Source organism: Adiantum capillus-veneris, chromosome 6 (assembly GCF_014529385.1).
Source record: "Adiantum capillus-veneris isolate H3 chromosome 6, ASM1452938v2, whole genome shotgun sequence".
NCBI lineage: Eukaryota > Viridiplantae > Streptophyta > Polypodiopsida > Polypodiales > Pteridaceae > Adiantum > Adiantum capillus-veneris.
This window is the reverse complement of record NC_140936.1, coordinates 12037478-12063155: the sequence shown is the minus strand read 5'-3', so window position 1 is coordinate 12063155 and position 25678 is coordinate 12037478. Positions and strand designations below refer to the sequence as shown.

Here is a 25678-nt window from a genome sequence, read left to right as displayed (position 1 = left end):
GACATTAAATACCTTTATTCAAAACTTATAAGGACTAGTAGATTTGCCTGTAATTTCTACAGCTCTGTAAGTAAACCTATGTAAAAGAGGTTTATTTAAAACTCTTTAGGATGGAAGGAAAGAGTTTTGGGTGATATATTTATTGTGGTCCCATAGGTCATCTTTGACTCTTACCTTAGGAAACCATCATGCTCAGCGCTTAACTCTCTACTTTAATGGCATTACAGCGTTTCCGCCTTTGTCAAAGAATTGAATGCCTCAATTAAACCGAAAACTCTTACAAGCTAGCAACAATGTGTTGCCAATATGTATGTCTCTCATTTGCAAGCACTTCAAAATTGGGGAGGAGAGGCTTGGCTCCCCTCTGCAGCAAAATCACATCTATACATTGAAGCGGAATAGCATTACATCTCCCTCTTGTACCACATACTCTTTTCCTTCAGATCTCAGCTATCAAGTACAAAAATCATCCAAAAGATTGAAGTAAGAAAGATCGTTTCCAGGAATGCTAAGATTCCGAGTGAAAACGACAGGTAGGATTAACTTACCAGACCCTTCTCCCGAGCGGCTGCAAGGGAGCCTGCAGCTACAAAATCATTATATGCCACCTGCAAAGGGAATGATAGATGAGAAATTTCATCTCCATCAAGGTAGAAAGATGCGTAGTCTCTGGTATGTAATCAATACATAAGGTACGTACCTCTGTACTGATAAAAGTTTACGTACGTATCAATCCATACTATTTTCTTTAACAGCTAAAATAATAATATATCTCCACATTTTCATACAAAACACTAGAGCATAGCCCATTGCATTGAATGTGATCCCAAGTCTCACACCTTTAAACACCCCCTTACCACATCAAAGCACCAAAACCCGAGCCCAACCCTAAATGGCAACCTGCCTCTCAAATTTGTATTTTATGTGCTGATCCATACAGTATGTACTGATACGTACCGTATGTATGTACTGTACTGTATGGACCAGTACATACATAAGGATGCAGCCTTGATCTCCATTCCAGTAAATTGTACTGTACACTGTATGGACCAGTACATACCACACTGTGTAACATAACATAAGGATGCAGCCTTGATCTCCAGTCCAGTAAATTGCACCCAAGACTCACTCAAGCAACTGAGATAAAAATGCAACATTCACCCCGTCAACATATTTTATCACTGTGTCGCATAAGCTACGAGAGTTTGGCCATGCATCATACTGACAATTCACCAATCTTTGTGCAACTAGCAAGGGCATTCAGATTGAAGATATTGGAAGTAGGAATCACTTACTGTCTCTGCACGAATAAAGCCTCTTTCAAAGTCTGAGTGAATAACCCCTGCTGCCTGGGGTGCTGTCATCCCTGCAAATCATCACTCATTACATTTCTGCAACCAGAAACTACATGCTCAAAGCGTTACGAAAATTAGAAAAAATCTGTCACCAGCACGAATTGTCCAGGCCTTCGATTCCTACAACAAGCAGCTGGATGTTAGATGACCCATCAATTGTATTGCCGCAAAGCTCACAATGCCTTCAGAATGCTCAGAACATATGAGACCGGTGAAGAAATTCATGTCACCTTCTCCCCACTGGTGAAGTAGGTCCTCAATCCCAAGAGATTGTACGTGGCTCCTACCAGTGAGCCTAATCCTCCCTCAGGCACTCCTAGTGATTTTAAAAAATCGAGCCTTTCGTCTGGATCCAGCTCCGTTAATTCAGCTTCAACCTGTTTAAGCATAGGGTAGTGATAATCTTGGGCAGATAAAGAGAGAGATTGTGATATAGTGAAAGAGAAAGATAATTACCTGGGCAGAGACAACAACTACCTCTGATCCCAATTTGTTTGCCAAGTTTATGACCTTCTCTACATGACCATTCTTTGATGGATCAGCTAAATCACTTTCTGCAACATTTGCTGCAAATATCACGGGCTTCATTGTTAAAAGGCAGAGTTGTTGTACAAGCTTTGTCTCCTCCTCTGACAGCTCCACTGACCTCGCTGGTTTCCCCTCCATCAAAGCATCATTGATTCTTTTGAGAGCAGATACTTCTACCTCTTCCTAAATGCAATTATAAGCCAAAAGGCAAAAGAACTTGGACAATTATCTGAGATGGACAAGCAGCAACAAGTCCCAGAGATACACTCTTGCTCATCTGGGTAGAACGAATTAAAACCTTGATTGTTGGAAGTACCTTTGCTTTAGCCTGTGGATCTTTCGCTCTTGTCTTCTTCATTCTCTCCATTCTTTTCTCAATCTGTGCACTTCAAGCATTCAAATAGCTAGACTTATCAGCCCTTGCACAAAGCTCCAAAAAGAACACACAGAATTGCCTTCACAGACTGGTTTTACCTGAGCAATATCCGAAAACACAAGCTCCAAATTAATCACATCAATGTCAGCCTCAGGATCCACTCTGCCATTCACATGAATAATATCGTTGTCTTCAAAACAGCGAACGACCTGCAACATTGAAACATTCAGCTTATTTAAATAGAATGCACGATTTAAGAAAGTCATAAAATGCATACTTCTAATAAATATGGCAAAGGTAAGTACTTCGTAGGGTAAAGGGGCCAATCTAAGGCCACTTAAGAACTGGGTGCCAATAGAAGGCTATTCAATCTAGAATGATTTGACTCATAAGTTAGGATTCACAATTTATTAAGAAACTTATGTCAAAAGATAGCTTGCATCCCATTCCCAAGGCCATCCCCAACCATAATTCTTATAAATCTAGGAGATAATCTGCATTTAATTCCAAGGTGTCCTTGTATTGGACCCCCGTCTGTTATTGGCTCCTTTAGCCTACGGTATGTGAAACTTGGTACATTCTGAAACAGGCCTATGGGCCCACCGAAAAGCGGTAAAACACAAATGGACGCAGATATTTCAGTCTAGCTTTCCCCCAGCTTAATGACCCAAAGTTCTCATGTAACCTGTCAATCGAATCAGCACTTCACGTGTAGAGTGATAAAGAGATGAATTGAGAAAACAACACCACAATGGCCCCAAAGATTGACGCCCTGTTGTGTTTTTCATTACACTATGCATGTGTGAAGGAAGCCTCTACCATTCAACTTGAGCCTAAAGCCTGGATCTTGGTTTTGATTAAGCCCCCTTACTCATATTTCTATATTTGGGTTTGTGTCACAAACTGCTGACATGTCAAGCCACTGAAGACCTGATCCGACATGCATATTCCAGCCGAGGGCCTAAACTCTAAGTGAAGAAGCAGTAGAAGAAGAAGAAGCATATGTTTTTACCAACTTACAGATCCTCGCCAAGCGGGACCAACAACTAGGCCCAAGTGACCCAAAGACAATAAAATAAAGCAGGACACACTCACAAACTCTCTGGCATAAAAACTGATGACATGGCAACTATTCGAACGCCCCGCGTTTTGCGTTCACTGCCACGTGGCATTGTACAAATTTTCGCGAATCGCGCTGCTTGCTGATGACGTGGCAGATTCTGCAGACAGCTCTTTTGCACAAGCTTTTGAAAACCACATGCTTTTAAGTTTGAAGATTTTCATGTAAAGTGCTTTTCATGGGCCTAGGGCCTTTGAATATGTGCAAAGGGCTCATTCTTTGGCATGCTCCCGCGTGGAGGTGCAAAGGATGGAGTATTGGCTTGTGTTGTGTTGAAGCAATATAAAGAAATACTGAAAGGGGTGCAAGCCAGTGCTCTCTTGGGGTGGAACTCTGCGATTCCCTGTCTCATGTGTCGTGCATCTCTTTCAGTTCAATGTTATTTGAAGTGCTAAAAGTTTGTTCCGTCTATTCGTTTGCTTTGGCATGTGGTGCCTTCCCATTACAGTTTGTGTCTATGTGACACTTTTAAACAGAGTTTAGAAGTCCTTTTTTTGGAGGCCCCTCTTCAATTGTCATAGTCCAAAGCCCAAGAGGAGGGTTGTTGGGTATGTGGGCTTTGTAATGTGACCCCTCTCTTGGTTATCCCTTTGATGAAACTAGGTGTGTATCTCATAGTTACCCGAAACGAGGAACGGGAACGGCGATGGGCCTCCCTGCGGAATGGGGGAACGGGAACGGGTGCGGAACGGGAACGGCGTGGAGCGGGAGGCTTAAAAAAACACCCAAATAATGCTCTTTTTAGCGTTATGTGTTGAATACTAGTAGTACTAGAGTCCTTTGACTCTTCTAATACCCACAAAAAACACGATTCGAAGACCATTCAACCTTATTATGACTTGATTGGGATGTGCGGCGACGCGGCCATGGATAATGGTACATACAAAACATTGAACAAACACAATGCCGATACACAATAACACATGTAATTACAGATTAGAGCTCTCAAATAATTGCAAGAGTAGAAGTCACAGATAACACTTTTCGCTTAATTTTGGCTAACAAGGCCCACCAAGGCGCTACAAAAAGACCAACAGTGACATATACCATAATGAGACTACAAGGGGGCCAAACCAGTGATCACAATACCAAAAGACTAAAGGTGACAAATACCATAAAGATGCTACAAAGAGGGCAAGGCTGCAAGCAACCATACAAAAAGGTAAGGATAATGGAAATCCTAAAGTCATAACTCTCAAGTCTCAAGACTCAAGAGCCCACTAGCCTGAGAGGCCTCCCAATTCGTAGTAGGCGGCTGTACATCATGGACATCCTCCCATTCCTCATCATCGAGCTCTAGGTCCGGCTCAATCTCATCGAGCTGTCCACTCTGCAGAGAGGACATCAACGGACTTGCCACTTTCGGTGGCATCATGAGAGTGCACAAAGTACATCTCTCCACTCGAGTATGCGACGAGGCCATGGATAGATCTCTTCCTTGTATCGCTCCACCCGTCGGCAATGAGGGAAACGCCATGTTTTGTCCAAAGCCGTTGAATATTGAGTGTTGCTGACTCCACGATCGCCTTCTCTCGATCGAGCAAAGTGGTTCAGAGAGCCTCTGAAGATGGGGGCACATAGCCGATGCCATACTCTCCTATCCGTTGCACCATAACTTTAATATTTGACCTATTTCGATCACACATAGAAGAGGTTAGTATCAAAAAGGCGGAAACGACGATAACGGAAGAAATGAGAGAGAAGATTGATAAAACATACCTCGCCGCGACAAATGGGATATGGTCGTAATAGAAGAATCGGGCCACGGCGGCATCCACCTTTTCCTTCTTCTTTGAGTCCCAAGAGGTGGCAAGGGTCCTTTGGCGACGAGTCAGACCTAATGAAGATCCACCGGCACCGAGACCGGGTAGAGAAGAAGAAGGGAAAATGAGCGTCCTGAGGGTGTGAACGAGAGAGAGGGCTTGAAAGTTGAAAGTTGAGAGAGAGGCTTTCCGAATGCCGCTTGAGCCACGACTCCTTCAAAGCTTGAGAATCGCGATAGAGAGCTTGAGAGAGGCTTCACTTCTTGAGAAGTTGAGACCAAGTGAGAGAGAGCTTGAAGCCTTGAGAGCAAGAGAGAGCTTGAGAGCTTGAGTAGACAGTAGCGGCGTAAAGGTTGAGAGCAAGGGAGAGAGCCTTGAGAAGTTGAGAGCAAGAGAGAGCTAGAGAGCTTTGTGAAGGAAAGGGGTGAGGGGATGGGACAATTTATAAGGAGGTTGTCTACCCGTTTTCCAATTTTCTGTCCGTTTTTGTCCGTTGGCCGGATGTGACCGTTGGCTGGCGTTCTGTCCGTTTCGGTTGTTCTCCCCAATGTTCCGATGATGACTAGCCTGTGGAAACGGCAATCCGTTCCAGGACGTTCCCCTCATTCCCAACTAGCCGGAACGCGTTTCGGTGTTCCAAGTCCCAAAATAGCCATTCCCAGGCAACTCTGGTGTATCTAGCTTAGTTGGAAGTCATTCATGTGATGTGCATGTGGTATGATACGTTGTATACCCCAACATTTCTAGGGTCAGCCCACTCTTGTAGGGATGCTTTACGCATTGTACTACACATCTTATACTAGCCCATGATGCCATCCCTCTCCAATATAAGGAGCATACTTGTACACTCTTTCATCTCTCTTATCATCTTCATCCCCAATTAATTCCATTTTGGTTTTCTACCAATGCGTTGAGCTCTTTCTTGACCATGAACGCTACTTTAATTAATCATGCACACGCTCTAACACTCCATCCTTCGAGATGCTCATGAACTCGCCTCTTGTTAGATGCAACACGTTTGAGAGATTAGGTAGAAAGCAATATCACAATCCCTTTTGTAAACCTTGCCTTAGTGAATGAGACTTTGCGTTTTGATGTTTTCTTACCTAGAATCAATAGAGAAATATATGGAGAGATAGTTCGCTCAACGTACATAGGCAGATCTATGTGGAGAATTGGAGATCTCTTAAAGAGAATGATGTCATTAAGAAGGGAGTCGGGGAGAGAGAGAGAGAGAGAGAGAGAGAGAAGGTTTTGGCACCTAGAGTTCTGCAAGTCACCACCAGCTTTGTGTCTGAGAGCAAAACCTCCAATTTCAGGTCAATGGGTGCACAAAGTGTGAGGAAAAGCAGCCCTTGAGTTTAGTGCACTAGCCACAATGTCACATGCACATCTAACCCTCTGTGCATGTGGACAAGCTATACCTCCTTCTGAGGTTTAGGATAGCCTAGGAAGTGTTATGGCACCCTTGTGAGCCTGTACGCAAGACGTGCACATCCAGGCACTTCAACTTAATTGCATACCCTCTGATTACCACATGAGCACCACCAGTGTCTGCTAGGTGTAGGCAATGGAGAGAGTTCGCATTTAGTACCTCGGTACCCAAGCCTATCTGCATATGAAGCACCTCTTATCACAGGGTTATTAACTCATTAATAATCGACATTTTAGCCAGCATATTATAGAGACGTGAGGTTATTTCCAGATATCTGCTCGACCAAGCATTGATTCCCTGTATAAGTGAGCACCTTATGGGCAGCAAGCTCATCAGCATCCCAGATCCTCAAGCATTTTTCATCATCACTCTAGCACCCTGGTGTTTTTGCCGAGCATTAGCCTATATCAGCCAGCAGTTCCAGTTCAGCCCTAGCGTTTTTGTATTCATCAGTCACTCAGAAGCAGATCAGCCCTAGTGACACTATCTTCAGTCCTAAGCATCAGTTTTCAGCCAGCGTTTCAGAATTCAGCCCAAGCGTTCCGGATCAGCCAGCATTTTCAGATTTCAGCCAAGTCCGCCATCATCATCAGCACCTTTGACATCGGCAATGGTAGCTCAGTCCATGGCCCCATAGCCTCATCGATTTGCAGATCTGGACTCAAATTCCTTAGCGTATTGCATTTTCAGCCCTCAGCCTTGCAAATCCAAGCACCCATAGCTAGATCCCATCAACATCTAGGGCCATTGTATCAGCATTTGTACAATCTAAAGCAGACACCTCTCTGGCGATAGAGAGAGGGGGCCCCTTGAAGGGGGGTTGGGGATTGTTAGGTGCAGCGGAATGATTGTTTGCGATTTGCTCAAGATGAGTGCTCCGAACTGTGCTCAAGGGTTCCTTTTAGTTCTTCTGGAAGGGAGAGCCTTCCGTTCTTAATGGAAAGTGCTATGATCACAAACAAAGTGAATGGACACTGAGCGTGCAAGTGTATGAGACTTAGACTGAGAAATAGAGAGAGAAGAGAGATACGACACCAGAGACGTTGTAAAACCCTCCTCCGAAGGCCCCACTCTCGTCGGCGAGAGTGGTCTACTTATGATCGCACAATCTGGTACAATGGTATCTATGGGATTGATGCAAGTCTAGGCTATGTCGACGATGACGACGGTGATGACGAAGTCGACCTAAGGGCTGAAATCTGCAATCTTTCTACTGCTGTCCACAAACGCTATGTGCTGAAATCTCCTAATCTTCTATCTGCTGAATTCTGACTCTATGTCGATGACGACGATGCGACGACGACGCGCTGAAAACGCAGATGCTGAAATCTGCGTTTTCCGGGCTGAAACTGTAAACCTTGTGGAAACTGACCGTGCGGCAAGGAACTGCTGCGGGAAGGTGAGATCTACGAGGTTCGGGACTTGATCTGCGATGTCTAATTGCTGAAAACTGAAAATGCTGGTCCTAGGGCTGATTCTGTCGCGATAGATCTGCAAAACGCTGAGGTTGTTGGCAGATGCAAAAACGCTAGGGCTGAAAATGGGGTTTCTGTTGCCGAGGTTCTGCAAATCGCCAGACTGGGCTGCAAGTTGCAAAAATGCTAGGCCTGTTCTGTTGTCTGCAAAAACGCCAGGCTGATCTGGGGGTTCTGCAAACGCTAGATGATCTGCTGCAAAATCGCCAAGGGCTGTCTGCTGCAGAAAAACGCTAGCTTGGTCTTGATGAGGAAACGCTAGGTCCTCCTGATGGGTTCTGCTGAGAAGTTGCCTGTTGAGCGGGAAGCTCCTGCTGCCTCTTCTGTCATTTAGTGCTAACTTGGATTTGTTTATATACAAACTTAGCAAAATTGCCCTACCTACTTTTGTTGGAAAGTCACTTAAAAATAATAAGTGAAAAATGTCAAAAATAGGGAAAATAGGCTAAAATCACTGGAAAAATCCCCTAACTGATTCTAATGGATTCTGATGGGAATACTGATGATCATGTTGTGTGCAACCAGAGGATATGCATCTACACTAAGTGACTGGGCATGCACGGTCTACGAGACTCACAAAAGTGCCAGATCACTGCTAATCTAGACTTGATTGGACTAACTGAACCCTGATCATGCTGTAGCTTGTCCACGGACACATAGGGTTCGATGTGTACGTGACAAGGACCCCATCCAGTGTTGGTCTTGAGGTGCTCAGCTGGCAGGGACGTGGATCCCATTGTTGTTATATGCTGATGATCTCTGACTCACCAGAGGGTATGCGGCGACAGTTGGATGCATTACACAGTTTTGCAGAGGATAGTCGATTGTCTGTAAACCTTGGTAAAACCAAGGTTATGGTGTTTAACACCACACCACAGTGGATCGGGAGATCAGCACCGACTTTCACATTTGGTCCGAAGATTGTAGAGTATACAAATGCATACACTTACCTTGAGGTTGTCTTCACTGGGCCGAGGTTTTCTTTGGGGAGAGCAGCAAAGACTAGACTGACTAAAGCTTTTGCGGCCTTGGGAGGCTTGGAGAGGATGTGTTCGCAGGTTCAATTCCAAGAACCTCGGACAAAGTTATGGCTCTGTGATACTTTAGTAGCCTCAGCTATGTTGTATGGGGTGCAGATATGGGGACCTTCTGTAAGCCAGGATGGTTGGAGACGTATGGAGAGGCCCTTGGTATCTATGATCTCTCGACTGATCAGAGCCAAGGCCTCCGTACCCCACACTATCATTCGAGCAGAGCTAGCTGCCCCTCCTATGGAGATTGAGGCGCTTACCAAATCAATCTCCTTTGTGCACAACTTGTGGGGTACTACTAGAGACAGATATGCTAGACTGGCACTTGAGTCTTCCAGACAGTTAGCTCTTCAGGGGGATACTTCATGTTGGTATGCACAGATGACATCATGGTTTCAGACGCATGGCTTCACCATGGACAGGCTGCCCCCTTTCCACTACTCTCTTCAGGCACCCTCGATGTCTCTTACACGGGAGGAGATTACTAGACTCATTCGTCAGGACCTGATCCGGCTGGACACCAGGAGGACATGGATAGAGCCGCCACAAGAGTTGGGCACGAAGATGGCTTTCTATAGAGAGCATCTTCTCCACCTCACAAGAGATGGGTTTGTGATTGAACCCAGCTACATGGACACACATATGTCTCATGGTTTGCGGTGTGCCCTTGGTCAGATACACACATCCTCACATTAGCTGGAGATTGAGACTGGTAGATTCAGAGTGATATTAGCAGACGGCAGGATATGAAGATAATGCCAGCTAGAGCCAGAGACAAAGCTACATTACATATGTCATTGCACAGTGTACTATGAGATACGGGGCAGAGCATCTTCTCCACCTCACAAGAGATGGGTTTGTGATTCGACCCAGCTACATGGACACACATGTCTCATGGTTTGCGGTGTGCTCTTGGTCAAATACTCACATCAGCTGGAGATTGAGACTGGTAGATTCAGAGGGATACCAGCAGACAGCAAGATATGCAGCTAATGCCAGCTAGAGCTAGAGACAAAGCTACATTACATATGTCATTGCACAGTGTACTATGAGATACGAGACAGAGCATCTTCTCCACCTCACAGGAGATGGGTTTGTGATTCGACCCAGCTACATGATGGACACACATATGTCTCATGGTTTGCGGTGTGCCCTTGGTCAATACGCACATCCTTACATCAGAAGGAGATTGAGACTGGTAGATTCAAAGGGATACCAACAAACAGCAAGATATGCCGCTAATGCCAGCTAGAGCCAGAGACATAGCTACAATACATATGTCATTGCACAGTGTACTATGAGATACGGGGCCGTTTCCACTCCTTATTCAGAGAGGGTTTCGGTCTCTCAAAAACTTCACTCATAGTATCTCTCTCTCTCTCCTCTCTCTAGTCTATTGCACATCCCTCTCCTGAAATAAAAGGAACCTCGAGTACACCTTGAGCACTCATCTTGAGTTATCACCTTAACTCACTTCCGCTGCACATTACACTAGAAGTTCGCAAGAGTACATCCTCGAAAGGAAGCGCACTACATCTGACTTTTACTTCAATATTGCACAAATGTACACATCTCCACACACAAGATTTTAGGGTACTGTGAGGCTTGTACTTCACAGCTAGGAAAGTATTTGACCTAGGAACTCATCGACATGTTGCATTTATCCTAAGGCTACATGCTGATGTTGCCAAATGCCCACCAAAGTGTAATAAGACCTGTCAAACATGTGTACCAACCATTTATCCAAGTGGGTTCTAACTCACAAAAACCTAATCTAATGGACTTGGTTTGGAGATGCTAGTCCTGCGAACAGGCTCACAATATCGCCAAACTCAATTCCCTAGGCTTTAGAGATATTATTGAACGTTTGGCATGTCCATGCGGCACACAGAGCCAATGTCACGTGTGCACGTGACATCTTTGTAGTATAGAATCTTCAACAGCAAAGGCTGCTTGCGTGACATCCATGTCTCCCATATGTAGAGCCAGCGATCCTGCCTCAATACTCTGTTCCTCTTGCTATAGGTGAGAGGTGAATGTGCTAGGTAGTTGTGTCATACTAAAATGGTGGTAAGTGGTCGATATCTATCTCATATATACCTAGCCCAAATTCACCCTTAAAGGAAAGTGCGAGGTATAGACCCGTGGTAGTCACCCACACGACAATATGACCATCGGCTCCATCATGCATACTATTGACTAAGTACCACGACATCCCCACTAACGTCCCTAGTGCCCAATGGTGGGTGTAGAACAGCGAACATATGCTCTCAAACACAACACACATCACACGCCCACACATGAGCATACATCAACACAAAGTTCAACGTACTAAGTTTATGTCATGACTCCGGAGATCAAGAGCAATTCAGCCATAATGAACCCTAGCACTAAAACAATCATTAACTCGAAAAAAATAGCACAAAAATGAGGTAGTTGATAGGACATACGCACCATAAAAGATAGAAAGAATTAGCACAATATCAACTGGTCGTAACTCAAATGAGAACTCCACAATGTGAAGTTTGCATGTCCGCTATACGACTAAAAAATATGCCTAGATGAATCCAGGATAAGCCCAGATTCACCCTTAAAGGAAAGTGCAAGGTACAGACCCGTGGTAGTCACCCACAAGACAATAAAACCATCAGCTCCATCATGCATAGTATTGACTAAATACCACGACATCCCCACTAATGTCGTCGATGCCCAATAATGGGTGTCAATATCTATCTCATACTATGTGATCCACTATGTCACCTATGCATACAATAATCCTTTGCCTCCTGCCTCGGCAAGCTATATAGACACCTCCAAAGCTCTATATGAGAGACGACAAGAGAAATCTCTCTGAATCCCTCTATTAAGCAGAAGGTACATCCCACCAAAATAGGAGGCACAACAATCTCCGCTTCGATGATATCATGTTTATTGCATGTCACTCAAAATCATGATTACCTGGGGTCGCTCTCCACTAAGCCTGGTGCCCATAACTGCTGCTCCACGAATCGGTGCCGGGGTGACCAAAGTATCAAATAGCCACCCCTTTGTCTAGGGTTCCTACAAATGTACCTAGTGACACTGCCTCTCTAGCATGGGTAGAGCTGCATATCATCAGGTAGATTGGGGCTCTGGTGGCTGCTCCCATAATGAAGCAGACCACAGCTACCAAAAAAAGCACCCTATAGAAAGTAGAAAGTGACTATTTCTACCTGACCAACTGCAAGTGTGAATGCGGCATGGCTCCTACCCTGTCTCTGGTAAAGTTTTGGCATCTCAAGTGAACTGCCCAATGTGATCCCATTATTTAGTTTGGCTTTTAGGTATTTATTTTACTTATTTGTCAAAGTCTTGGGTAGGGCAATTTATTGGGATTGCTATATAAGCAACCCCTTGCCTCCATTTTATACACATTCAATTATTCATTGCCAAGGTTGATTGGTTCAGGAGACTCTCTCTCTCTCTCTCTCTCTCTCTCTCTCTCTCTCTCTCTCTCTCTCTCTCTCTCTCTCTCTCTCTCTCTCTACGCTTCCGCATCGTCGACTTTGACAAGGTATCACAGCTTGTCGACGTTGAAGGCCTTGGAGGAGGAGGAGCTGCCATTGAGGAGAAGGTGTGTGCGATTGGCTTGGTGGCGTTTTCTGTTGGAAGACCCTCCGCTGGCGTTTTTGACAGACAGCTTGCTGCAGCAACAAGCGCTGCCCCTCTTCCCGGCCACACAGCTCTTAAGGCGGCGTTTCAACACGCTGCCCCAATGCCCTGCCTGTTTCATGCAAGCCTTGCTGCTGGCACCTTCAGCCTGCCAGCGTTTCAAAATGTTGCAGCCTTGGCACTCACCCTTCCTCTCTTCCGCCCACGCTCTCTGCCTTCCCTGCCCTGTTGCGTTTCAAAATGCTGCATGGGTAGCCTACTGCTGGCGATGGCAAAACCTCAACGAAGGCAGCCCACTGTCCAGCATTTTAAAACGCTACTGGCAGTTTTGGTCTTGCCACCTTGAAGCCCATCAGAGAAAATTTTTGGGACATGTTTCAGCAGTCAATAGGCTTGGCAGGAAAGACTTCGGCGTCCTAATGTGTGTTGGGTCTAAAGGCCCTTTGGCCACCTCTCTTGTACATTACTTATACTCACTTATACTTCGTGTGTGAACCACCCCTAGGGTCACTTAAGTAACCCTCATATTTGCGCCCTAAAGATAATAAAACATAACATTGAAAGGTGTGCTCAACAACACATGAAAAACAACCCACTCTCTCTCTCTCTCTCTCTCTCTCTCTCTCTCTCTCTCTCTACAGCGCATGCAATCTTCTCTCTCTGCTCATTGGCTCTCAACACCCATCGCTAGCCCTTCTACTCCCTTCAAACTGGTATCAGAGCAAGATTGGCAACTCCTGGGCGCAACCCCTAGCGAGGAATCAACATTTTCTCTCCTGCGCAGTTTTCTCTCTCTAAAAACAGCAGCGCAGGTACTTTCTCTCTCCTCCCCCACCTCAAGAACGACGATATCTCAGCCTGCAGGTGTTAATATGCTGAAAACAAGCTGAAAACAGGCCATTTTAGGCTGTTTTTCTTCAAAAACAAGTGTTTTTCTGTTGATTACAGCAAGCACAGGTATTACAGGCACTTTTGGGACACTTTGGGCAACACCAATTCACCCACAAAATTGGGGGTTTTGCTCTATTTGCTGAAATTTCAGTAAATTGTCGCTCTAAACTTGGGGGTTTTGCACATTTGTGCAAGATTATTCAAGATTACTACTTACAGGTGCAATTACAGGAGAAATTTCGAGGATTCGAGTTCGGAAATTTGGGGATTTTGCTGATTTTTCAGAAATTTCAGCAAATTGCTCAGTAAATTTTTTGGGGCTTTTGCAGAGGTGATCCAATTCAGGACAATTTGTAGCATGTATTACAATTTGTCGTCCTGTTGAGCATAGTTTGGGAGTCTTTTCACATGTACAGGAGATTTATGTGATAAACACAAGTATATTACTTGCGGAATGTTCCCTTCAGAATTGATGTATTGCTGAAATCACATGTTGCAGTTGCTTTAGACCTCTCTGCACATGCCTTTTGGTGATACCACTGCAGTGGGAGTGTTCTTGCATTTTGTGTGAAAATTTCAGCATTTATAGCTGAAATTTACCCCTGTTTTATGCTGCTTATGCATAATTACATTGTCCTCTATACAGTGTCTTTGTTCCTGGCTCATTTGTACTGAGTTTTGGGTAGTAATTAGGCTGTTTTTCTCAGGTATTAATTTGTTGTCACAAAATTTCAGCAGCACATTTTTGCGTCTTTTGCCTTGAAAATGGCCTCTAATGCATCTACCGGTAGAAATGAGTCAAAGTCTTTGATGGAACTCAAAACATTTCACGGCACAGGCTTTGATTTGTGGAAGGAAAGGATGCAAGGTATTCTATTTCTTAAAACAATATTGCGAAGATACATTGCTTGCGATAAAGCCTGAAAACTTGTCAGATGCAGATTGGGCAAAGCTAAACAAAAAGGCTATTGCTTATATCAAAATGGTTGTGTCACATGATGTGCTTACTGACATTAAGCGTCTTGACACTGCATATGCTATCTGGGACAAGTTGACTAGTTCGTATGAGAATAAAACTCCTGTGAATCAAGTTCATCTCATGCGGAAGCTTGCAAACATGGAATTAGATGAGGCAAAGCCTGCATCTGAGCACTTGAATGCGTTTACAGGTGTTTTGAGTCAGCTTCAGGATTCAGGGCTGCAACCATTTGATGACAAGTTGAAAGCTATTCTTCTTTTGATGACTTCACCTGATAGTTGGGAAGCCCTTGTTGTGTCGTTGTCAAACAATGATGCTTTAACCTTTGATGGTGTAAGAGGCTCCATTCTCAATGAGGAATTAGGAGGAAAGCTAGTGGTGAAGATAGTGGCATAGCTTATAATGTAAGGGGCGGGTAAGATAAAAAGAACAATGTGGCCAATAGGGGCAAGAGCAGGAGTAAGAGCAAGGGAAAATCTCAAGATATAACTTGCTATCAATGTGGACGCAAAGGGCATAAAAAGCCCGATTGCAGATTTTACAAGCAAGAGCTTGAGAGGAAGAAACAGCAGCATGGTAAGAAGAAGAAGGATGCAAAAGATGCTAAAGGTGATGATGACACCTCTTCTTCTAAGGATGTTAGCAAGGCCAATGTGGCCTCCAGTGTGGTCATAGAGGAAATTGTTGATGTGGACGAAACACTTGTCATAGCTTCGAGTGCTTTTGATGATGTTGTGGCTATGGCAAGTGATATGTACATCACAAAGCCAGATCTTATTGATGCTTTGAAGTTTGCTTTCAGCACATGAACAACATCAGCATTGCTTACACTTGGTGGGAGTTACTTAAAGGTACCACATCGGGCCTTTAAGTGGGAGGTTGTTGGGTCTGAAGGTCCTCTGGCCACCTCTCTTGTACATTACTTATACTCACCTATACTTTGGGTGTGAACCACCCCTAGGGTCACTTTAAGTGACCCTCATATTTGTACCCTAAAGATAATAAAACATAACATTGAAAGGTGTGCCAACAGCACATGAAAAACCAACGTACGATCTCTCTCCCTCTCTGTCTACACAGCGCTTGCAATCTTCTCTCTCTCTGCTCATTGGCTCTCAACACCCATCGCTAGCTCCTCTACTCCCTTCAATGTGTTTAGGAGCCGGCTTGGTGCACATTCTGCAGCCACCATTAAAGTGCTACGCGGCGGCTCGGAAGAGGCGGAGACGGAAGCTAAATTCGAGCGGCTTGAGAGTGGCAAAAGAGGGAAGATTTTGGTGCAGTGAAGAGATTTTTTGTGGCCTATTGGAGTGCGAGAAGGTACGAAATACCAAGTTTTGCAACTTCAACAAGGCACCCCCTTGCTCGAGGCCCGACGACAACGACCAAAACCAACCAAAAGCTATGGATAACGGATCGACAACCGTCCAATTTGCGGCCTATGCACCGGCACAGTTCTCAAGGAACCTGACAAATTGTTTGGCTCGAGTTTGTCAAGTCAAAAGCAAATGGAGGAGTTCACTACAGGGCAACGGCAAAGTCAGTTGGACACGGATAGCGATACCAGTACTCAGTTAGCTGCCTCGGTATCCGAGAGGTACGACCACAATCATGATTGTGATTCGACGCTTTGTTTGGCTCGAGAGTTGGAAGCCAAAGTCAAAAGCAAGAATTCACTTGAACACAAGGAGAAAGGCAAGCTGGACAGAGATTACGATAATAAAGATTTGGCAAAGGAGATCGACATGGCACTCGTGGCGGTGGCCACAGTGGCCTCGACGTCAGATTTCTAGTCAAATGACAGGTGTCACCACTAGCTTCAGTCAAAGAGAGGCTTGTGAGTAACAGAGAGGGGCAAGCAATGCTCCCTATAATTAATTTGGACCCTTGTGTTGGAGTTCAAGTTATTGGTGTTTGGACCCATAGGTCGGAGTTCAATGCACATGCATTTGGCAGGGAACCAATCAGACGTCTAAAACACTATGGATCGGCTAGCCAATTCATTGTTGTTGGTCAGATTATGGACAGGATGTGTTCCAACATTTCATTATCTTGGAGTTTTATATTTTGGACGTGATGTGTTCACAGTTCATGAATGGGGATTCTTGGACATAGTATGGTCTACAGTTCAAAGTTTCTACAAAGGGCAACCGATGCTCAAGATGGCATTACTTTCAGGTACAAAGTTGAGGAGAGCAACATCGAGGTGTATCCAGTATCCCGACCGGTGCTGGAGTGTCTATGGTAGCTTCTCCATCGACTTGGTCTCACTATTGATGTCCACTATGAGCTGCAGAGAGGGTGTTAAAGTTTTGGCATCTCAAGTGAACTGCCCAATGTGATCCCATTATTTAGTTTGGCTTTTAAGTATTTATTTTACTTATCTGTCAAAGTCTTGGGTAGGGCAATTTACTAAAATTGCTATATAAGCAACCCCTTGCCTCCATTGTATACACATTCAGTTCTTCATTGCCAAGGTTGATTGGTTCAGGAGACACTCTCTCTCTCTCTCTCTCTCTCTCTCTCTCTCTCTCTCTCTCTCTCTCGTGCTCACTCCCCTTGGTCTCTACGCTTCCACATCGTCAACTTTGACAGTCTCAAGGTATGGAAGATCACAACCTTCACCTTCCCAAGGTGTAAGATCCCTCCCTATCCAAAAATTCATCTACTGCCTAGAGTCATCAACTGCCTAGAGAATCCTCCCATCGATTAAGAGACCAGCATAATATCGATTCTCCCATCGATTAAGAGACCAACATAATATCATCCGCATATAACACGATATGGACTAGTGTACCTAATAAGTGGACCCCGTTTCCACCGCCATGCATAGTGAAGTCAATTCCCTTGTCGATGTAGAGTCTAAATAGGGTGGATTACAGTGGGCACCCTTGCTTCACACCAATAGTGCCAGCAATGATCTCTTAGATCCCTGCTGCGCAACAGACCCTATCACTAACAGACCCTATCACTAACTCGCTCATACAAAGCATAGATGCCCCATATCATCTCCGATGTTATATCCAGTGACTATAGGTGCCAGGATAGCCTCTCTTGTGGTACTGCAAGGCTTTGCAGAAGTCCACAAATCAGCAATACAACTTCTTCAGCACCTTGGCCTGATCAATCATACATCTCAAAGTAAAAAAATGGTCTATGGTAGACAAGGTTCTCCTGTAGCCCACCTTTCCTGGTGCTACAGACTGTCTTGCTTGATATACATGCTCAATTGTCCTCCTGTAGCCCACCTTTCCTGGTGCTACAGACCGTCTTGCTCGATATACATGCTCAATTCTGCTTCTAGCACTATTCCACAAAGTTTGAACAAAATATGACCAACCATGCCTCTAGCACTACTCCATGGAGATTAACCAAAATATGACTAACCATAAAAGTCTTGCTGTACCGCAATGCTGCATGGTCAAGGGTAACCAGTACAGCGAGCAGTGACTGAGAGCAACAGCAGCGGCACGCAAGTGACAGCGTGAGAGGAAGGAGGGAGACGACTAAGGGCTGGGGGCGACGGGCACAAGAGACGAGTCCTCTTTCTTAGATTTTGAAGATTGAAAGCACAATTGAGTGGTCAAACTCGTACCATACCCTCCTAAACATGCATCTTAAATAGTTTTTTATATACCTTATCTGGAGATTGAAAGTAATGTACCACAATTGAGTGGTCAAAGTCGTACCATACCCTCCTAAACATGCATATTCAATAGTTTGTTATATACCTCACCTGGAGATCGCAAGTGATGTAGAAAGTAATGTAGCCCATTGAGTGGTCAAAGTCGTACCATATACTCCTCAACATGCATCTTAAATAGTTTGCGTCCTGATAGAAATTCTCTGCAACTGGTCTTCAACGTGTCAATACCTCAAACGCGACACATGACCATTATGCAAAGTCTTGTATATCTTGAAACCTAACCTAAAGAGTTTCAATCAAGCCCCACTTACCACCCCCCTACAACCTATCCTTTTGAGGTAAAACAACTCTTTGGATCCTTGCACGTTGGAGAAAACAACATTGTCACTTATGGCAAAAATTAAAATTGGAAAACTAACATGAGCATTGAGTCCGTAGTCTTCCTTCTTCTTTTAGCGATGTGGAACAAAACTATGTCACTGACTGTTTGTTCAAATCAGCGATGGTTATGGATGTTACCGAAGAAAAAAAAAAGGAAGAAGAATGTAAGAGTGAAACAAAAAACAGTCTCAACAAAATATTGTTGCTGAACGTTAAAGTTTAGACAGAATGAATTGATTAACCAAAAGGTTATAACAAAGAAAAGAAGATAGCAAAAGAGGGCCTTTGAATTGACATTGTCTGCATTCAAATAGTCATAATAACTGTTACAAATTGAGTCCAAGATGCAATGTGCAAATAAAACCACCTGCACTATAGAATCCACCTCTCGAATATGTGAAAGAAATTTGTTCCCAAGGCCCTGAAAGATATGACTGGGTTATAGATGATACACACAAGCCTCTTTTACAAGTAAGATACCATAAAAAAGTCGAAGCAGACAATGCTATTTAAAGTACCTCTCCCTGACTAGCTCCTTTCACAAGTCCAGCAATGTCTACAAACTCCACACTGGCTGGAACAGAACGTTGTGACTTGCTCAACCCAGAAAGTACATCTAGCCGAGGATCTGGAACAGCTACCACTCCAACATTTGGTTCTATGGTACAGAACGGAAAATTTGCGGCTTGTGCCTTCCCATTTTCCACCTGAACGATCAAAAAAGAAAACACCGAACGACATTTAAAATCTGTCTCCCCTTCACTTGGCATATACAACTTGAAGCCAAAGTAGCAGATCTAGCACATATCTATATAAATTTCAAATAATCTTCAGAGAAATAATAACGTACAGAGCAAGCACAAGGCAAACTATACGAGTACGCACTTTTAGCTGGCCATTCCCCAAAGAAGTCATGCTGAATAACAAAACATTTTCTTTCATGGATACAAAATTTCCCCCAACATGTGACTATGCTGCAACCACAAGTTTCCACGTGGCAAGGTAAAGCCACATTTGTGAATGCCACAAACATCCGTCCTCAAATAAAAGCAATCCTCTAAAAAAAACTGAACTCTGCAGCATAAGCTATTTCCAAAGTTTACTGTGCAACAATTTTGTATGTCTCTAACCAAGATGTTGTCACAAGGCATTGATGGTGGGAAAAGGTTATGGCAAGGAGCAACACAAGCAGCAATGGCCACTGTTAATGGAGTGATGTGAGCCCATTACGGCAGCGCCACTATTGCAGGCGAGAGTGGCAGCAAAGATGCTGGTGGCTATGTGCTACCCAACACTCTCTACAAGCTTCCTTGGATGCAAGCTGAGGACGTTTCTCCAAGTGCATCTGATCATGCAAGGTGCTTCCACAAGTGAGAATGTTCACAATGAGATTGTCGAGGGCTCTCGGATTTTGTGCTTGACCTTTCTTTGGTTGACATGCATGCAAAATGTAATTTACTTGCAAAGACACTAGACATTATGGGTGGTTACTATCCATTGTCACGTGCACAAGGCTCTGCGTGCCACGTGGACATGCTTCATCGACTATCTACGTGCTCAAAATCAAACGTGTGTGTAGGTGGGCTATCCTCACTGGCCATGGTAAACACACACTAATGCAAAGAGAGAAAAAAAAACATCAACTTGTACCTTGTGAAATTGAAGTCTTTGTGTTTTGTATGCTCCGCGTGTCACGTGACACATCCAACCCTATGTGTCCGTGGACAAGCTACAGCATGACTAGGGTTCGGTTCAGTCAAGTCAATCTAGAATAGGAAGTGATCTGGCACTTTTGTGAGTCTGTTCGCAGACCGTGCATGTCCAGACACTTAGGAGTAGATGCATATCCTCTGGTTGCACACAGCATGATCATCAGCATTCCCATCAGATTCCATCAAGATCATTTTACAGAGCAAAAAACCTATTTTCCCTATTTTTGACATTTTTCACTTAATATTTTTAAGTGACTTTTGTTGGAAAGTAGGTAGGGCAATCTTGCTAAGTTTGTATATAAGAAACCCTAGCGCTAGCACTTTCTAGCAGAAGAGGCAGCAGGAGCACCTTGCTCAACAGGCAACTTCTCAGCAGAGCCCCATCCAAAGACCTAGCGTTTGCAGATTGCCAGACCTAGCGTTTTTGGATGTAGCAAAACAGCAGCACAAAGCCTTGGCGTTTTTGCATTGCAAAGCAGCTTCGGCATTAGCAGACACAGCAGAACCCCTTCACGACATCAGATCAGCCCTGGCGTTAGTGGATTTCCCACAGCATCAGAATTCAGTCCCTAGCGCTTTTTGGATCAGCTTGGACCTCAGCGTTTTTGCAGTTCCGTCGCGACAAGGCCACAAGAAGACCAGCGTTTTCAGTTTTCAGCAATTAGTACCCGCAGTACAAGTCCCGAACCTCGCAGATCTCACCTTCCCACAGCAGATCCTCGCCGCACGGTCAAATTCCGCAAGGTTTACAGTTTCAACCCGAAAAACGCAGATTTCAGCACCTGCGTTTTCAACGCGTCGTCGTCACATCGTCACCGACATAGAGTCAGAATTCAGCAGATAAATATTTGCAGATTTACCATTAGCATTTTCAGATTTCAGCCCGTCTCGTCATTGTTCTCGTCATCGTCGACAACGTCGGCAAGTCCAAGCATTGTAGAGATTTGTGCAATCAATAGTCGACCGCTCTCGCCATAGAGAGTGGGGTCTTCGGAGGAGGGTTTGACAACATTCTGGTGTCGTATTCTTCTCTCTCTATCTCTCAGTCTCAGCACCTTCATTCACAGTGTTTACCACTTTGTTTGTGATCATTTGCACTCTCACTAAAGGAACGGAAGGCTCTCCCTTCTGTAAGTAAAAGGAACCTTGAGCACAGTTCAAAGCACTCATCTTGAGCAAAGTTCAACATTCATTCCGCTGCACCTTACACCGTGATTTGCGTTACATGCGAACCTCGCCTTGCGGGAATTGGAACGCTTCACGTGTCGTTCGTTGTAAGAACCCTTTGTTGATTCTTCACAAAAACCCGTCGTTTTTGTGAAGGCTTTTGTTCACTTTGAAGCTACCTCTTTGAAGAAAAAAGAATTTTTGGAGGAAAACTTGCCTTCCTCCAAGAAGTGAAAAGGAAGGGTGAAGCTACTTCCTTGAAGTTTGAAGCTTTCCCTTTCCTTCTAGTTTTCCTTTCAACACAAGTATGCTATCTTTCCTTGTTATACACAACAAGGATCAATAGCCTGATGGTAAAGTGTTGGCCTCTTACCCTCATGGGGTGGGTTCAACCCTCCTTCATGCAAGGGTTAAGCGGGCCTTCTTACGGGTGCAACCAATGGCGCCAACGGAAGCCTTCGGAGCCTCGGTGTCGTAGAGTTGCAGGTCGAGTTTTGCCTGGTCGCCCGTCTTAGTCGTGCGTTGCGCAGGGCGTAGATGGGGCGACCGCGGTCGGCTGTCACTGTCTGTCCACGTGCGCGCGCCTGTCTTCTTTTGCTGCACAGCGGAGACATCGGTGTCTGCCGAACGTGGGAGAGAAGCAGCGCGTCGCATGCACATGCAACCCGTTTTTCCTCTTCTCCAAAAATAGCTCTGATACCAGTGAAAGGGCGGTGGTGATGCGTGTACTAGTCTCCACCCAACCGTGCTATCTTATAGCCTCTCCCTAGCGTACACACTGTCCAGCCGTACCGGTGGCCTTGCCCATAGGACCCATGTCCTTACAATGCAAGATGCCTGTGCACATGCATAAAAGTAAACATAAGTAGACTTCTCAAACATATGTACAAAGATAAAATTTGGTTGCTGCATATGTTAGAGAAGAGATCTAGTGTCTTGGTTGCTTGTAGGATGAATAGAAGAGCGCAAAACTGAAGGGAAACATCAGAATTTTCAGATTTATAGATGTGCTTCCCTGAAAGATAGCAAGCTAGAGAGAGAGAGAGAGAGAGAGAGAGAGACAGAGAGATATGGCATCTTGAGGATGAAGGAATAGTAAGCGTAGAAAGAGATGGTGATGGTAATGAAGGGAGTTTCTTGCATAGTCACAAGGGACGCATTCCGGGACAAGGAACGGGGAACGGGACTCATATGGATTTTTAGTGTAAAAAAGAGGGCGGGACGGCAAGTGGGATAGAAAAGTGGAGACGAGAAGCCAAAAAAAGGGCGTCCCCTGTTACTATGGTTTCTTGGGCTGACGGTAGAGGAAAATTCAGCAACTAGGAGAGATGGGGAACTGAGAGAGAAAGAGGCTTTATTTATAATGAAGTTGCCTCAAGAGAAAAGGGAAAAGTTGAAGAGGATTGTGACAAGTGTTTAGTAAAAAATAAAGTTGGCATGACAAGTGTCCACACACTTGTCTCTTCCTTTGAAAGCTTTTTGACAAGTATCCACACGCTTGTCTATTCCTTTGAAAGCTTTTTGACAAGTGTCTCATCTTTTGGACAGTTTGTGACAAGTGTCCCGCCACGTGTCCTCCTTTTGGAACCTTCCTTCTAGAAGCTTCTAGAATCTTCTAGAAGCTTTCATCTTGGAACTGCTAAAAATACAAGTTAATATAAGTATCAATTGAAAGCTCTTTCTGAGAACAATACGGTTTTTCTTCAAAACATGGATTTAACATCTCTATGAGGAGATAAAGCATTCAATGCATTCAGCCTACATATGCATAATTAGCAATCTTCAAGATCATACCATCTTGTTGATTGTTACTATCTTTTCAGGCGGATCTAGCCCACACTCCAAGGCATGAACCCTTTCTATGTGCAAGTATGACCCCGATATACAGGAGTTACAAATCACACGCGACTATCTATGTTCTAACCGTGGGTCCACCTTAACCTGCGACTACTCATCGGTGATCATACTACGGTGCACTGTTCTAGCTATCTTGTTTTACAAAAAGAAAACACACTTGTAAAATTTAAGATTAATAGAAAAAGGATACAAGTTCTTTTCTATTGAGGTGTTCTTTTCTATTGAGGTGTGACATGCTGAGAAAATTATTGTCTATGATAAGGAACTCTGTCATGTGCACATCTACTAACGCTATGTACATGTGGAAGAGGGAATATACACAAGCACTCCCAACCGGGGGAAGAACCAAGTGAGAGATCATGGTGCCGCTAGTAGATGGCTGCGCACAACATGGCTAAATGTGTCCCAATGGAGCGTAACACCTCAAATAGGACAAGGAAAGCCACAAAACAGCCCTCACTACATAAAACCCGCCCCTAGGAGATACAAAGCACTAGCAGGTCCGCCGATAGGACAACCAAAGAGGTTAAAAACTCTAGCAAAGCTTTCTACCAACATATGACTGGGACATTACAAATTTTGCGATGAAATGCAACCTTTCCTTCAAAATAAAATGTGTATTTGAAGCAACAGTAACCTCTTCAGAGCACCTTTCATATAAAGCAAGCCTTTTGTTTGGCAACTCATGCATTGACATTCAAGTGTATATATGTGTGCGTCCTTGCATATGCATGAGTATGTGAGTGGGTTGTCTGAGCGTGTGTTTGCATGGGGCCTACTTTTTAGGCCAACTAAGTCTGGAATCATCATGTATATATTTTTTCTATGTACCCAATTTGTCTATATTCCCTTCATTTTCCATTTATGGTCCACATTCCCTTCAATTCATTTTTAATGATCTAAAAATATGTGTTAACCTCCCTTCTTGTGCCAAATATGATGATGTGGGTCATAACGGGCGTGTGCATGTGTAGGTCATCAAAGAAATTATTGTGCACAAGGCAAAGGTGAGTGAAAGATCGAGGGTGATTGAGGGTATTGTAAGGTGTGTGATAATATGTTTGAGGGTCTTCCTACAATGCAAGCTGTGGTAGTAGTGCTTGTAAAACATATTACCCATCCTACAACTAATGCTTGTGTTTCCAAATGTACTCTCTCTCTCTCTCTCTCTCTCTCTCTCTCTCTCTCTCTCTCTCTGTGTGTGAGAGAGAGATTTCTTTTTACTTTTTTCTCTGTGTGTGTGTGTGTGTTGGGGGGGGGGGGGGGGGGGGGGGCGCATACCAAGGCATTGAAAAGAGTGGATTTGCCGACGTTAGGAAGGCCAACAATGCCGGTTCGCAAGCTCATGCTGATCTTGCCCGAGCTGCTGGAGAAGAACTTAAGTTGAGCGGCGCCAATGAAATGTAGAGCGCTCCAATGTGAGGGTGAGGAGAAGGTGGATAATGGAACAAGGGCAGCTCTGAAGCAAGGATTGCGGACTGTAGGAAAGGCCACGGCCACAGCCATGGCAGGCGGGCAGCTCTTTGAGTAGCAGCATCGCATAGCCATCACCCTCAATTCTTCACGGGCACCAATTTCTGACCGGATACTCTAGGCTAGGTTTTTAGTATGTGAAATAAAACGAAATAAAGATTTAAAATACCATTAACACAAATAGGACACCCACATCATCGATGTTGATTTTCTCGGTAAGGTCTAGAGCGGCCCCCAACTGCAGCACGTCTGAACGCAAATAATAACACGCTCCACAAGCTAATCACGCGGCTATGATAGGTCGATTGTTTTGTTGCTCGCTTGGTTATCGTGTGATCGGGAGTTTGAAAGCATGTTTTTGTTGGTCCTCTCTTGCCACTCTATTATGTTGTGCTAATTTTGCAAAGCAAGTGTGTGCTTGCAGCGAGGTTGAGAACAGAAATTTTCATGGGCAGCTTATCATATTGGAGCGAAGGCAAAAAACCAAGCGACTTGGCTCGTTCCTCTACGATGGAAGAATGCACTTGCTTTCGATATCATGCCATAGTACTAGCCCCTCTACCTTAGAATCTGAGACAATACTCAACTGAGAATGTTGGATGAAACTTTCTATTTTTAAAAATAGAAAGCCCCCCAAAAACTCAACTGCCCCCTAATCTACCTCTCTCTCTCTCTCTCTCTCTCTCTCTCTCTCTCTCTCTCTACTAGAGCGCTTAGCTTTTGGTCACATTCAAACTTGCTTCTCTCACATTTTCAGCCATGACTTAGACCTACACACTTTCATCTCCCAGCCACAACGTGGGCTCTCCATTGCGACTCTCATCACCACAATTTTGGA

General features: G+C 44.4%; 1 protein-coding gene and 1 pseudogene across 3 annotated transcripts; one reads left to right on the top strand and one right to left on the bottom strand.

Annotated features, from left to right (window-relative positions):
• LOC147455155 (GTP-binding protein-like protein) lies at window positions 1–24944 on the bottom strand. Of its 3 annotated transcripts, none has more exons than XM_086513994.1 (11): window positions 24649–24944; window positions 19150–19338; window positions 18996–19052; window positions 2358–2468; window positions 2200–2262; window positions 1812–2066; window positions 1586–1732; window positions 1448–1475; window positions 1296–1366; window positions 549–608; window positions 1–450 (listed from the first exon to the last, which is right to left on the bottom strand). In XM_086513994.1, the coding sequence occupies exons 1-11, from the start codon at window positions 24913–24915 to the stop codon at window positions 382–384; spliced, it is 1317 nt and encodes a 438-aa protein (XP_086370120.1). In that variant the 5' UTR covers window positions 24916–24944; the 3' UTR covers window positions 1–381. The 3 variants fall into 3 exon arrangements, with proteins under 3 accessions (XP_086370120.1, XP_086370121.1, XP_086370122.1); XM_086513995.1 differs by having other exon boundaries at window positions 18999–19052; XM_086513996.1 differs by lacking the exons at window positions 1–450; window positions 549–608 and adding an exon at window positions 865–1137.
• Window positions 14117–15655, top strand: LOC147455156 (uncharacterized; annotated as a pseudogene).
• Window positions 24945–25678: the final 734 nt, after the last annotated feature.

Coding starts and splice junctions, on each gene's coding strand:
- LOC147455155 (XM_086513994.1), bottom strand. CDS start 24,915: ATGGCTATGCGATGCTGCTACTCAAAGAGCTGCCCGCCTGCCATGGCT. Junction 1,367..1,447: donor GGCCTGGACAATTCGTGCTG/GTGACAGATTTT, acceptor GATGATTTGCAG/GGATGACAGCACCCCAGGCA. Junction 451..548: donor CCGCTCGGGAGAAGGGTCTG/GTAAGTTAATCC, acceptor TGTACTTGATAG/CTGAGATCTGAAGGAAAAGA.